Here is a 14,435-nt window from a genome sequence, read left to right on the forward strand (position 1 = left end):
CCTCTCCTACTTGTTCTATATCCATTCGATCTCACTGATCTCTATATCCATTGCTTCTCTAACAATGCAACCTACTCTTGTCTTGGCTTTCTTTGCTCTCTTTGCTGCTGTCTGCAGCGCTTTGCCTGCTTTCAGCAAACGTGATCCTTCTTACACGATCCAACTCAACTCTGAAACTGCTTTTTGTTCCTTCTTGCCTCCTAATACTGGTGACGACGTAGGCTCTACTGAAAACGACGGCAAGCCCTTCTGTACCGATGACAGTCTTGGTGGCGAGGCCTTCCCTACCGGCTTCATCCAGACTGCTCACTTTGCCAGTACTGACGACTATGTCCAGGTCACCGGTACCATCGATCGCTCCAAGTACAGCCTTAGCTCCTCTGACGGTGGTGGACAATACGACAACAAGGACATTGACGGCGTGGTCTGCAATGGCTACAAGTACTGGGTCAACATGCTCGAGCCTGATGCCAACACTTTCTGTATCCGTTGCTGCAAGAACCAATCCGACTGTAACTTGGGCTTGTCTACTTATGGTTGTGAAAGAGTTGTTCCTGGTGACTACAGCTAAATAACGGTAGACCAGCCATGAGAGTCACTGCATTTTCTCTTGTCTCTTTTTCAACCATTTTTATTTATTTCTATGTATTTTTATCTGTATTTTTATCTGTATTTTTATCTGTATTTTTATCTGTCGACAACAATAAACTTGAAAAAAAAAAGTATAAAAAAAGAGAGAAATCCTTTTATGTGTCTATGAGCATACATTCAAGCATTTAAGCATTCAACTAGAGCTGCTTGTTTCTGGCTTTAGTTTTTCCTCTTCAGTTTAGGATACAATTGAGTTGTCTGATCTATTTGGCTTTTGTAAAAACGTATACTAAACGAAAAGATGCCCCCTTTCTTTTTTTTTCTTTTTTTTTCCTTTTCATAGGGAACACATAGAATCTGTTAGTTCTTTGCAGTACAAGGTGTACTTGATTGCATCAAATTATGCAAAAGACATGGCACCACTTGAAATGATGTACTTTGTCTATCAGAAAGTGTACACAAAATAATAGTCCAAAGCCTGTTTATACACGCATAAATGATCCAATCAGCTCCAAAAGTACCATGGATGTTTGTACACATTGTTTCTAGGTACTTGGAGCATATATGCGAGTACAGAAAGGCTTTATACCTTCATTTGTATGTCTAGGAAAAGAATTTTGACTGAGGTAGCTATCAAATTAACTAAAAGAATACTGAAAAAATTGCTGCAGGTATCGAACTTTTCAATATCTGCAGAATTTGTTAAGAGAGACACAGACATCAGAGCTAGTTCCATCTAATGCAACAGTAATGAAGTCATAAAAAATGTTCTTGGTTACAGAACATGAACTCTGGCCCTAGGTCTACATATTGCTTTGATTTTTATTTCTACCAATCATCATTTTGAGGTGAGCTTTTGAAATGCTTGCAAAGTGTTGTCCGTGAGTTTTAAAGCTTAATCTGAGAATCCTTGGACATATGATATCTGAAAGAAGGACTACTTGGCTATTATTTTCGCTGTGATTAGACTTCACCTTTTCGTCATGTTGGATTCTTAAAACAGTAATAATCTTCATAGTCTCTTCTAGTAGGCTCTAAATAATTAAACTAAACTTCTTATTCTTTTTCTTTCTCTCAATCGTTTAGGTTTGGGAATATACCCTCAAGTTCAAGAGAAAATCAACCAATGATTCTTCCCTCTCTATGAAGTCTTCACTCAACAAGATTTTCTTCTCCGGAACGAAATTGTACAATCCGCGCTTGGCATATTGCATTGACCACAGACGGATGCGCTTGTCTAGTTTCCACTAAATAATATCATTAGTACAAGTAAGCAAAACGTTGATTATAATATTTCCTACCGCTTGGTTGCACGAAATAGAGTTTGAGCTTTCTAAACTCTCCACAGACGCATATTTATAGTTGTCAGCTACAGTTTCTAGCATCGCCAGCAAAGTAAAAATGCCCTTTGAGTTGTCAAAGGCTATTTTCTCATGGTCTTCATGACCAAAAGCGCCTGCTGTTTCTAAGACAAGGACTTCTAGATCATCGAGTTCCGCTAAGCGTATAATTTTGTCTGCTTGTATATTTTTCTTTTGTCTGTTTTGAATCCAATTTTTTTTTGTTGGATTGTCATTGCAGCAAGCTCATCTTCACCAGGAATAAAATATGGCGCGTTTTGATTTTTTTTTATTATAGCAAGCATCGCTTCGAAACAAGGAAAGATCATGTTGGTATTATACACACTTTCTGATCGTGATATTAATGAACTTTTTAATTTTTTTAAACCCGCAATTTGATGCTGCATTCACTGTACTTGTGAATTCATCTTTGGTTATCCTTTCTTAGTTATCCCTAACAGTCCCTACCATAATAAAATGGGAGCTCTGGTCTAGGTAAGACTTCGATGTTTGCTCACGCAATTGCATTGACCCCTTTGTTTGTTTGGAATAGTGTTTAGACCTTGTTTTTATTTATTTCTTTGGTGCTAACTGACTTAGTTTCTTGCTCATCTGTTGTCTGGCTTTGTCTCTATATGGTTACTTAGCTTTAATGTTGCACACTACTTTCATGTCCACTTAGTGATTCTCTTTTTTTCTATCTGCTACTATGACTTGGTAATCTTTTTCTCATATTCAAGGCAAGGCTTGATGTTTTATTTAGTCCATATCCTCATATATATTTGTGTAGACTTATTTTGAAGAAAGAAATATCCTCTAGTATATACAGCTGACTCTATGGGTAGCAACTCTTGGATGATATGACTTTATGAGTGCTATGTAGTACTATTTTGGTAAGATATGTTGCTGATAATGACATTCTTTTTCTAACAATATATGCAAGTGTGTTATGGGTATTCAGGTGTGTGATTTATTGATATAAGAGGTAATGCTTAGATGGATTATGTGCAAACAACTCATGCTAATCCGTAGTTATGCTTGTGCTTCTGCACTTATTTAATAGTCTGGTCTATTTTCTCTTGTGCTGTTCGTATGCTGATATTGAGGGCCATGGCAGCAGCACAAACATTCACTCCTTTTTCTCCAACAAGAAAAAATAGCTATTCTTTTTCAGCGCTTATATGCCTTTGTTTTTACAGGTATTTGCTGTGGTTCTGCTTTCTTTTTAATTTCATTCTCGGGAGGGTTTAAACCTGTGTATCTGTCGTAGTCTGTTACGCTTTCGGTTGGATGCATGTCGTTATCAACCTCCATTTCGAATTCTATAACTTTGTTTCCTTCAATATCATGTTGGTCTCCTAAACCATCGTCAAAAATAATGCTATCCATTTTCTAAAAAAGAGATATATCAAGTAAATTCTTTCTTCAGAAATGTTACCACAATCCCGAATATATACATAATTCGTTCCACATGTACATTGGGCAATGGACCCTAAAAAGAGACTCATTAAAGTCTTTTCATTCTTCTTTGAAAACATCGTCTCAAGAATTGTTGTGAAGAAATAAGACAATAGCAATTGCTAGTTTTTTTAATCAAGAACACGACACGAGTGATAACTATTCATGATCGTTTATGATAATAATAAACAATTGCTCTTGACAATTAAGGCAATATGATGATAAATCAATAGGAAGGCAGAAACGTATTAATAGAAAAGGGCAACTCAATTTTGAAATATGATTTTGGATACTCAATTTTGCTTAATTCAAACTCTTATTGACATTAAAATACTAATATAACAAATTATTGTATGATTTTATGTCTTTTTGATTATTAAGCCTTTAAGCATATCAAAGCTGTTTCCATCGGGTTGAAGTGTGAAGCGTTTACGAGGATCATTTACACTGACAGCCTCCAGCATTCCATAATCACTTGTAATGCCTACAATTCTTGCCTTTTCATCATTATGTGTAGTGAGTGTCACTAGTTTATCACTAGAATACGGTGAGTAAAAGTAGCTATGTAGTCATCTTACCTATGAAGCCATCTCTTATAGTATTTATCCAAAAACCATGATCCCATTCCCTTTTCACATAATTCCATGTAGTATTTTTCAAATGTGACTAATGCGTGTGCCAGCACTTGCTCTCTTCCCAGTCGCTCTAGCTTTGGATTGTGTTGTTGAATCACATCGTTAATTGACACTGTAGGATGAGGATTATTCAGATTGATACCACATCCAATCACCAGCAAGAACTCATCTCGAACAAAACTAGAATTGACCAAAAGACCGCCTACTTTCAAGAGGCCTGCTGGCATATCTGCGTAAATATCGTTGGGCCACTTTAATCGAAGGGGCACATCTTCATAACCTGGGAGTGTACGAATACTTTCAACAATAGCTAATGCGATCAAGTATTGAATGAAAACGACAGGTGCATTGGATAGTTTGACAGAATGACGAACTACGAAACTAAATTGAAGAGCACCTGCTTGTGATACCCATGAGTTTCTGCCTCTGCCTATGTTCAGCATGTAAACATTGCATTGTATGCATCGAGGTAAACTTACCTCTGCCGGCAATTTGATTTGTGGCCAAGCAGACAAGGCCACTAGGTAAACACTGTGCAAAATTATAGTTTCTAAATTTGAAAGTAAGGATACAGAAATGCCAGCACATACACTTACTTGTCTAGAACAGTTTGTGTGCTGGTTATCACTTGAGAATACAACATGGCATTACCAAATCTATACCACGCTCCCCCACCCCATTCTTGCTGTCTGCGTGCTAGCAATGCTTCAAAGTAGGCTTTTATATCAAACATAGGCGTCAATGCCTTTTCAGGTACATGTATGGTTTTTTCATCTGACATCAAAAAAGGGTACAAGATTTTTAACACAGGTGGTTTATCTTCTGACTGTTTGACCAAGGACATTTTCTCCAACATGTCAGGCAATCCATGAATAGCCTCTTGACTGATTTCAGAGACATAAAACGTATCATTCGAATCAACAAAGGCCGCGTTTGTATCGAGATTTTGGGATAGTTTTTGTGTGATGGCTTTTAATAGATGGCCAGAGATAGTGGAGAGATATAAAGGAGTTAGTTCTAGCACAGTGTTTTCTTTTTGAACATTGAGTCCAAGGTTAGCCAGCGACTGTCTTAGAAACTCTTGACAAAGAGGCAACGATGCTTTTAACTCCTTTGTGATTTCTTCCTTGTTGTCATTATCACTTAAATCCACCAAATTGATATTGTATTCGGGATGAATGCCAAACAGTAAAGCATGTCCCTTACCTATTTGACACTGAACTCCTGCTGCTTCTTGTTTGTCTTGATAGGTACAGATTGTTTTGACTTGATCCATCTGGGCTGCATCCACAAAATATCCTCCACCATTATAATACGATTGGATGGTCTTGCCATTGATGTTGATAGCCACAGCTCTGGCACCCTTTTCACTATTATACACAAACCCTGGATAAACCGTACCACGACACGTACCAGGAAAGAATCCCAATTCACGCGAACCCACCACTTCAAGCGGTGAACCCTTTTCAAATTCAATATTGGCAGAAGCATAATAAGCCCCTGCACACAGTCCTAAATATCGACCTCCTGATTCAACATAAGCCTTAATCCTGGCGTTGACTGGACCATGCATATCCTGGCAATAAGGTGTATCGCGTCCACCTGGCACCACGACAAGTGAGCAAGTGGATTCCCAAGGTTCTGTCTTGAGTGTAGCAGCATCCACTTTCATGACATCATAAGCATGACCAAGGATTGACTTGAGTGTGACATAGGCTTGTTTGACAGCATTAGGTGAAGTGCCGCTACCATTGTAAATCAACACATTCATGGCTTTTGAATAAAGTCTATGGAACAGTTTAAAGAAACAAAAAAAATATAATTGTGTAACTCGGTTATTTCGATTGAAAATAGGATGATATTACAAGGAAAGGTCTTTCTCAAAGTTAGACTTGGTATGACAAACACAATGTGGGAACTGCATAAACATCATTCATCATCACACACTCTCTCCTTTTTTTTTTTTTACTTTTTTTCTTCTCACATATCATGTCTGGAGCCGTTAAACGATTAGAAAACTTGAAGCATCATTTAGCACCTAATGATAGGCCTCATTTTGAGACATGTAAGCCTCTATGGACTACATGTTTTTTATTCATTCTTACATAGTGCGAATGCAAAGAAGACCTGGGCAAGTACCTTATTTAACCAAATTGGATCCTCTTAGTTTCCTATTAAGAAGTGCCATGATTCATACACACAAGACAGCCGTCATTTCTGGAGAGAAAAGGTACACTTACCTTGAATTGGCTGAACGAGTGAAAGCATTAGCCAATGTCTTGATAGACCAATACCATGTGAAACCTGGTGATAGAGTGGGTATTCTCTGCCAAAATCTAAATGCTTCTCTTGAAGCGCATTTTGCTATTCCTGTCATCGGTGCCATTATCGTCCCTATCAATACACGACTGGCTACCCAAGAAGTGAATTATATCCTTCAACATGCTGGTGTCACTGTCTTGATTGTTCAAGACGAGCTTCTTGACCGTGTGGATGTCCATGTGAAAATTATTCGGGCAGAGGAAGAATACGAAGCCTTGTTGAGACACAACAGTTGTCGTTTAGGATGGAATGAAATGCCTACTAGTATGGACGAAAACGAGACTATCTCAATCAATTATACTTCGGGATCGACAGGAAGACCGAAGGGGGTCATGGTCACATCGCGAGGCGCTTATATGATGGCCATGGGCATGATGATCCATGCTTCTCTTGACGCCAATACTGTATTTTTATGGACATTACCCATGTTTCATTGCAATGGTAAAAGATAGTGATCAATACTTTATAGACTAAACCATGTAGGTTGGTGTTTCCCTTGGGCTATTGTTGCTGTAGGTGGTACACAAGTCATGTTGGCTAAATTGGATTACACCTATATATGGAGACTTTTAAAGGAACATGGTGTGACACATTATAATGGTGCCCCTACTGTTCAAAACGAGATTTGCAATCATCAAGATGCTGCACGTCTAGGCCATTCTGTACGCGTCTTTAGTGGAGGTATGCAGTGATTGACATAGGGGAGAGAGAGAGATTAAATGACTCATGATGATGATTAGGATCGGCATTATCAGCAACGCTAATTCGCCGTATGAAAGCATTGAATTTGATACCTACACAAGTCTATGGACTAACAGAGACATACGGTCCTGCTGTCACTAGTTATGATCATTCTGTTCTATCTGACTATACTGAGGAAGAACAGTATACCTTGTTGGCTCGACCTGGCTTCCATATTGTGACATCAGACGATATTCGTGTGTTGGATGCAAACACATGTCTTGAAGTCAAGCCTGATGGTAAAACAATAGGCGAGATTTGTTTTACCGGTAACTTGGTTATGAAAGGGTATTACAATGATCCCCAAGAGACCGAGAAAGCGTTTCGACATGGAGTATTTTGGACAGGTGATTTAGCTGTGCGTCATCCAGATGGATCTTTGGAAATTGTAGACCGAAGTAAAGATGTCATTGTCTCTGGCGGAGAGAACATTAGCTCCATCGAAGTAGAGAGTGTGATTGTGCAACTAGATAGTGTATCTGAATGGTAAGCGATGATAGGCAACATGTGTTTATAAAGCTATCCTAGTGCTATTGTGGCAGGTCCAGATCAGAAATGGGGTGAAAGGCCTGTGGCTTTTGTGGTGTTGAAAGAGAATTCAACATTAGATGAAAAAGCAATCCTTGAACATTGCAGAAAGTCATTAGCTGGATACAAGGTATTCAAATGATATATAGCATATTTCTGACCAAGATGCATAGTGTCCTGATAAAGTAGTCTTGACAAAAGAGGTTCCCAAGACAAGGTAAGTTTAACAGATACTGAATTGTCATCTCTAATACCTTTTTTCTATATAATAGCACAGGTAAGGTACTTGATAGCTGTAGTGTACTTAATATATATATGTAGGCAAAATTCAAAAATATGTGTTGCGTGAAAAGTTATGGAAAAATTACCAAAAGAGAATTAATTGAGTTGATAAAATAAACTGATAATTAATCCTAAGAATTCACAATTAATACAGGCAGTGGGTGCAATAAAGGAATGTGATCACAATGGTGTTAAAAAAAAGATGCCACTGTATGAGATGTCAGAAAGATGATGGTTTATTATTTACGTGAATAAAAGTGATGTAGATTACAAATACAAAAAAAAATTAGCTTTGGTGTGATAATGAGCCACTTGTTGTACTGACTGGATAAGGTGTCTGTGTCTTTCGAAAGTTACCAATGACCAAATCCCCTTCTGAACGATCTTGGGGCTCAATTTTTATCTGATCCAATTCAATTAACTTGGAACATTTTTGAATAAATAATGCACGGTAAACTTGTCTTCGCGTCTTCCAATGATCTGATAAGTCCTTCAAAAACTCCATATCACTCAACAGCCAACTTTCATCCTGTGTTGCTAAAACATAAGGGGATATCCTTTCATGGTCGCTGATACTTTGGATAAACGTCAAATTGAGTGGTGGATAAATATTAGCAGACATTGGGTTTTGTCTAAATAACTATCGTAAATACATTTTGTTTTTCTATTGCATATGACGTACCTTAGATCCAAATAATGTAAATGCTTCAAGTACTGCACAACTGCAATCACTTCATTTAGGCTCATCAGACGATTATCGATCAAGACCAATTTCCTTAAATATTTGAGCTTTCGTAAAGGTCGAATATCTGTCAATCGATTCATGCTGAGATTCAGTGTGGCCAGGTTAGGCACTTGTTTACCAAATTCAGGCGGCAATACCTCAAGTTCTGCAGAGCATAATTCGAGATATTCCAATGAATAAAAGTCAACCATTTGTTTCATGCTCTGGAATGGACTTCCTGAAAGATATAATTTTCGTGCACCACGCAAGTATTGCAGGCTGTACTCACTAATAAAGATAGTCAGTAAAAAGAAACATAAGCTAAAGCAACTTACACTTTCTGTCGACCTTGATCACGTAAAGAAAATGAATCTAACCGAGAAATACAAGCTACACCAATAATACGTTGAATTTGGTTGTCATCAAGGTACAATACTCGAATATCCGGGAATGGCGAAACATCAAATGATTTCAGTCGATTAAAGCTCAATTGCAGTTTGCATAAACGTTCCATAGGCTGGTTCAGCTGAATGTATTTAATGTCGTTGTGGTCTATCAAGACTGTATGAGTAGAACACCTTGTGTGGTTCTTACTTACTCGCATTTAATTCTCGTAAATGCTTCAAGTGTTCAATTGAATCAAGACATTCAATTCGATTAAAAGAAACATCCAAGCTTTCGATCTGATTATTCCTAAGTCTGCATAAGCCAATATTCATTTTATGAACCTGTCCCTACCTAATCACGGACTCAAAATTGACCAGACGTCGTATGCAATTGGCTCTTAATGAAAGAATGACCAGACCAGGCAAGTTTTGAAACGTTTTGCATGAAGTGATTGCATTATGACTAGCATCCAGCGTGCGTAATGATTTGAGATTTGACATATCTTGAAATGAATTGATAAAATTATGCGACAAATCAAGGTATTGAAGCTTATCAAGGTGATATATGTCTACATCTGAGAGTCTAGTACAAGTCAATAGAGGCTTCAATATCATATACAAACCTGTTGTGCGAGGCATAGATGTAAATTAAGGATGAAGGGAGTCCAGAAATAGACCTTAATTCATTATGGGATCTGAATTTCAATAAGTTTTATGTTAGTACTACATTCATTGTCTTCAAAATAACGTTACATTTGGAGTACTTCGAGATACGGGAAACAGCTTGCCAAATCATCGATCTGAGCCAAGTTTTGTCGACTAAGATTGAGTTTCTTTAATTGATACCATTCTGTGACATTGGGATATTGTCTTTCTAAATCATAAAAGATGCTTGCTAGGCGTTGTTCGTTCATTGAATCGTCATTGTCATCCTGAGTAGATGCAAAGGTTAAGCGATCTACAATGTTTCTTCGTATCACAAAAGGGTCTTCCTCTTCTCCTTCCTCCTCGAGCTGCTTTTCAATAGGCGGAATATCGGTACAAGGTATAGGTTGATGTATGGTTAAGATAGGCTCTCTTTTAGGTGGAGAAGCATAAGAAGGTATTGAATGGACAGACAATGATTTGTCAAATAATTTTCGATATGCTTTTTTGATTGGCCTTGAAGAAAAATCACCATCATTTACATGCTCATGATTCAATGAGGATTCTAAATTTGATAGTTTTTCTTTAGTGACATTTTCGTCTTCTAGAGACTTTTTTGGCATTTTGAATTCAAAGTTTGTGTTGAATTTACCCATATAGAAGGGAGGAATGAGAGGCGGTGTGCTTTTGTCAGACTGGTTGTGCTGTGTTTCGACATTTGAATTTTCATTCTGCATTGTTTCTACTGACTTTGAAGTTATAAATGGCACTGAGGATCCTAATGTGGTACTTTTCCAAGAAGCTTTTTTGTCTGCGTGTGATTCTCTTGTTTCTTGGTTAGAAGCAGCTGGGTCTGTGAAAGAAGAAAGAAAATAGTCGAAATGTTTATTTGCAGCATTTGTTTGATTAATAGCATTTACTGATTCATTGTTGTGGTGATTGTTGTCGTCATCATCTTCATTGTGGGATGCCTCATTGTCTATCCATGAAACACTTTCTGCTATTGAATGTTCAACACTCAACTCGTCTTTTTCTTCTACCTCTTCTGAATATATATCGTTACCATAAAGGCTTTCATTGTCTGGAGGTGGACTTTCGCAAAATATGTTATCGATATCGTCTTGTGGTGCCATTAAGGGTGATATAGGATCGTCCAAATCATATGTTTCTGGCATCGTCGAGAAACGCGCGAAATCTAGTGATGGTCTCGATGGAACATATGGTTTATGTTGAGATGTGTGAGATGAGTTTGAAGAATCGATCAAGTCCCAATCCTCTTCCATACGGAACTCTTCTTTATGTGTTTAGTGATGGACTTGTTGCTAAGTGTAGTAAAAAAGGAAAGTATTCGTCGTAGAGTTCAGGAACAAGACGAAAAGACAATAAAAAGCAGTAAACAAATGGTGCCTGTGACTTGTTTTATGCACCTCGTTGGTAGCACTAACAAAAAAGTTGAGATTCAAACCAGCAACAATGAGCTGGTTACTTTTACTATGGCTCGTCAAGAAAAATCATGTATTCGAGCCTTGAGTGAACTTTTCTCCTGAGAAATCAAATTCGATTCTCAAAGAATAATATGAAAGCAAAAAAAAAACACCGAGAATATACATTTTTCTGATTTTTAGAGACAAGCAATACGATTGCGCAAGATGATTTCTTTATCTTTGCCTTCCTCTTATGATAAAAATGATTTTTAAATCAGCATTGGCACCTTTAAATTAAAAAGATGTATATGACGTATCTCCGTCTCATCATACTTGACAAGAGAAAGCATGAAAGAAAGAGTCATTGATAACTGCACAGCTCTATACTTCGAATAGATAACTAAAGTCAATAGTATATATTTTTCTCTTTTTTGGTCCTTTTCAGTATTCATTGCTTTGCTTCTTCAAAGACAGGAAACAAAAAAAAATTTTTTGCATTAGTCAAAATGACTTGTGGGTCTGTTACAGTATTTCTACTTTGAATTCAGACGATGTTAGTTTTTTCTAGACGAATCAAAATTAATCTCTAGACTTTTAGCTTACCTTTTTTGGACAAAACGAAAAAGGAAATTAAAAGTTAATTCCTCCTTTAAATAACTATGCAGGATGATTATTAGCAGAGGTGAACACAAAAATTTAGATACACGTCAAACCATACTTTTAGTTACTAAGGCTGATTTTTTTTTTGCTGAGCAAAGTATGTTTATATTTTTTCAGGTACTAGACAAAAGCCAGAGTTATTTTCAATTATTATAAAATACGCACAATTAAATAGACATATATCTGTAGGGCCTCAAATAAAAATAATACATCAGTGATTGAAACTCTAAATAAAAAGATAAAAAGCCGTCAGCTGTACTCTTTCTTCTTTTTTTCCTTATGGAACCTCCTCTAAAGATAGCTACAGTTAAAAGTTCTATTACTGGCATTGAGTGGAAAACGAGATACATTCCAAGTCTCAAATCTCTTGTACTTAAAGTACATACTCTCGTAACACATACTTATGCACTTTTGAAGTATATCTTTACGGAAGAGCTTGAAAACAACATGGATTTTGCTTTGCAGGACCTTGCCAATGTTGATTTCTTCAGAGAAGTCTTTATTTCACTACTTGATAGCTATAAGCCGGATAAAGCAAAACGAAAAGAAAAAGCAAGAAGTTACAAGGAACTTACCAATAAGCATCGAGATACCTATTGCCAACTCGCCTCTTATGTTCCAATCAAACTGAAATATGCGCAACAAATAGGAAGCTATGAAGCTACGAAAATCCACACTGCATACATGAATGGCGTCGCTCTTCATTTCGAGAACAGATTGCGTATGTTTTTGAACCTACTGTTAAAGAAGCAGGAAAGAATTGGCGCTTTGAAAAGTGAAATGAAAAAGAAAAATTGCACAGAAAGCGAAATCTCTACTGCAGTCAAAACCATAGCAAGCCAGTGCATCAAAGTAAAAATGAACATCTCTTTGAGGAGCATCACTGAATTGCCAACGCATCTTTTTAACTCACAAGAAATCGGCGTCCTTCAACAGTTTTTTGATTGCTACCCTTCTGACACTCACTTCAAGAAGAACTCTATTTATTGTGATTGTAAAGCGGACCCATCGAAGCATTTGAAGGCATTTTATTATCTGACGCGATGTTCTGAATCTCTCTACAATAAGTCGTTCAACTGCTTTCCTCTGAGAAGAACATTCATACCTAGTTATATGACTATAGACACATATACCGTAATCACTCAAATTTTAAGAAACTCTGCCATTAGCTACTTAGACAAAGAAGTAATCTGGGGAGCCGTACTGAACATGAAATCCAAAGCTATGAAGCCTCAAGGAGACAATAAACAAATAAAGTTTAGAGGTATTATTTACACAGATGGTATTGCCGTATCCATTTTGAAGCAGACTTTTGACAGTAAGAAGAAAGGTTCTGGAGGCGACATGCGAAATGATAAGAAGATAGAAGAAGACATTGCTTACATAGAAAGTCTGTCGCAAGAAAAACTTCGAGAAAGAACTTACAAAGATAATTGTGTTTTGATTGACCCCGGACGGCGTGATATGTTGTTTTGTATGCACGAAAGCAGTACTGTTGAAAAGAAAAGAGCTTACCGCTATACGAAAAATCAAAGGAACATTGAAACAAAAACAAGAAAGTTCATGAAACTTTATGAAAGACTGAAACCAGAGGCCGTAAGCAATGCAGAAGCAATTCTTTCACGTTTAAAGTCACCCACAGTCATAAAAGATCAATACGTAGAATATATAAAACAGAAAGCTACCGTGACTCAAGTTCTTCAGGAATACTACTCGAATGAAGACTTGCCTTTAGAAGAACGTAATACTAATACGTTACCATTTCGAAAGCTAAAACTATCAAGCTACATTAATTGACAGCAATCTGACAAACGTCTTTGTAAGAGTATAAAAAAACATTTTGGCAACGATGCTGTTATTGTTATTGGTAACTAGTCTGCGGGGAATGTCAAGTTCCATGAACCGATTAGAGGAGTTGGCATGAGAAGAATGCTTCAAAAAGAAGGTTTTCTGGTACATCTGATTGATGAATTCAAAACATGCAGTATATGCCCAGTATGTAAAGGTGATGTAGAAACTTTCAAAGAAGTCGTGAATCCAAGGCCCTTTAGAAGGGAAAAATATCCAACCGTAAAACGCCATGGTCTTTTAAGGTATGAAACTTTTAATTATGCTTAGTTTATTGATAACATTTGTATGTCGTCTAGGTGTAAAAATGAGCAATGCTTGAAAGAAGATCGTCGTCTTTGGAACAGGGACTTACTCGCCGCCCTTAACTTTAGTGAGATTCTCTTTAGTTTACGTGACCACGGTGCAAACACCAAAAAGAACAACAAAAAAGACAAAGATCTCCTTCTATTGAAACGACAGTAGAGAAAGACAATAACAAATCCGAAGTAGTTATCGCTGCTTTCAATCCATGATACAGGGTGAGTTCATTATTTTAATTTTATTTTTCACTTCATCTGAAAACTAATTTCCATTTTGTCTAATTTCCTTTTTCGTTCTGTCCAAAAAAGGTAAGCTAAAAGTCTAAAGATTACTTTTGATTCGCCTAGAAAAAACTAACATCGCCTGAATTTAAAGCGAAAATACTGTACTTGGACTGTAACACATTAAAAAAGAAACTCACTTTCCCCGCATTTTATTTTAATCCTCTTAAAACGGGTCCTACCGGATACTTGAAAATTCCGCTTAGAAAAAGCAACAAGGGTATTCGATATGATAATTTTATCTTTGCTATTTACAAAGCACTTATT

General features: G+C 37.0%; 6 protein-coding genes across 6 annotated transcripts; 3 read left to right on the forward strand and 3 right to left on the reverse strand.

Moving 5' to 3' along the window:
- The first annotated feature begins 23 nt into the window (after window positions 1-23).
- Window positions 24-691, forward strand: B0P05DRAFT_526627 (uncharacterized protein). Its single transcript, XM_051576453.1, has one exon. The coding sequence runs from the start codon at window positions 65-67 to the stop codon at window positions 569-571; it is 507 nt and encodes a 168-aa protein (XP_051438322.1). The 5' UTR covers window positions 24-64; the 3' UTR covers window positions 572-691.
- Window positions 692-1,618: 927 nt separating this feature from the next.
- B0P05DRAFT_624970 (uncharacterized protein) lies at window positions 1,619-2,129 on the reverse strand (the record flags this gene model as incomplete). The annotated part of the gene is made up of 1 exon (XM_051583464.1): window positions 1,619-2,129. A coding segment is annotated over one exon (291 nt), but the record flags the coding sequence as incomplete, so codon positions are not given.
- Window positions 2,130-3,748: 1,619 nt separating this feature from the next.
- B0P05DRAFT_463440 (biotin-protein ligase) lies at window positions 3,749-5,795 on the reverse strand (the record flags this gene model as incomplete). Its single annotated transcript, XM_051574167.1, has 4 exons — window positions 3,749-3,926; window positions 3,968-4,450; window positions 4,500-4,574; window positions 4,621-5,795. The coding sequence occupies 4 exons, from the start codon at window positions 5,793-5,795 to the stop codon at window positions 3,749-3,751; spliced, it is 1,911 nt and encodes a 636-aa protein (XP_051438324.1).
- Window positions 5,796-6,138: 343 nt separating this feature from the next.
- B0P05DRAFT_462882 (uncharacterized protein) lies at window positions 6,139-7,757 on the forward strand (the record flags this gene model as incomplete). The annotated part of the gene is made up of 4 exons (XM_051574136.1): window positions 6,139-6,787; window positions 6,830-7,027; window positions 7,087-7,573; window positions 7,616-7,757. The coding sequence occupies 4 exons, from the start codon at window positions 6,139-6,141 to the stop codon at window positions 7,755-7,757; spliced, it is 1,476 nt and encodes a 491-aa protein (XP_051438325.1).
- Window positions 7,758-8,116: 359 nt separating this feature from the next.
- On the reverse strand, window positions 8,117-11,055 carry B0P05DRAFT_526641 (uncharacterized protein). Its single transcript, XM_051576454.1, has 8 exons — window positions 10,443-11,055; window positions 9,761-10,401; window positions 9,631-9,702; window positions 9,360-9,590; window positions 9,220-9,314; window positions 8,957-9,173; window positions 8,580-8,909; window positions 8,117-8,529 (listed from the first exon to the last, which is right to left on the reverse strand). Exons 1-8 carry the CDS (start codon window positions 10,566-10,568, stop codon window positions 8,184-8,186), a joined length of 2,058 nt encoding a protein of 685 aa, XP_051438326.1. The 5' UTR covers window positions 10,569-11,055; the 3' UTR covers window positions 8,117-8,183.
- A 960-nt stretch (window positions 11,056-12,015) lies between these two features.
- B0P05DRAFT_634361 (uncharacterized protein) lies at window positions 12,016-14,195 on the forward strand (the record flags this gene model as incomplete). Its single annotated transcript, XM_051583547.1, has 4 exons — window positions 12,016-13,477; window positions 13,521-13,555; window positions 13,612-13,829; window positions 13,884-14,195. 4 exons carry the CDS (start codon window positions 12,016-12,018, stop codon window positions 14,047-14,049), a joined length of 1,881 nt encoding a protein of 626 aa, XP_051438327.1. The 3' UTR covers window positions 14,050-14,195.
- Between the last annotated feature and the right edge of the window lie 240 nt (window positions 14,196-14,435).

The sequence above is a fragment of the Gilbertella persicaria genome, assembly GCF_025201335.1.
Source record: "Gilbertella persicaria strain CBS 190.32 chromosome Unknown B0P05scaffold_5, whole genome shotgun sequence".
Taxonomy (NCBI): Eukaryota; Fungi; Mucoromycota; class Mucoromycetes; order Mucorales; family Choanephoraceae; genus Gilbertella; species Gilbertella persicaria.

Excerpts from the sequence above, each read along its gene's own strand:
- B0P05DRAFT_526627 (XM_051576453.1), top strand. The coding sequence starts at position 65 with ATGCAACCTACTCTTGTCTTGGCTTTCTTTGCTCTCTTTGCTGCTGTC.
- B0P05DRAFT_526641 (XM_051576454.1), bottom strand. The coding sequence starts at position 10,568 with ATGCTATTAATCAAACAAATGCTGCAAATAAACATTTCGACTATTTTC. Across the intron at positions 10,402-10,442 it reads CAAAAAAGCTTCTTGGAAAA|TCAGTAGAAACAATGCAGAA; the intron begins GTACCACATTAG and ends ATAACTTCAAAG. Across the intron at positions 9,315-9,359 it reads AATTTTGAGTCCGTGATTAG|GAATAATCAGATCGAAAGCT; the intron begins GTAGGGACAGGT and ends ATGCAGACTTAG.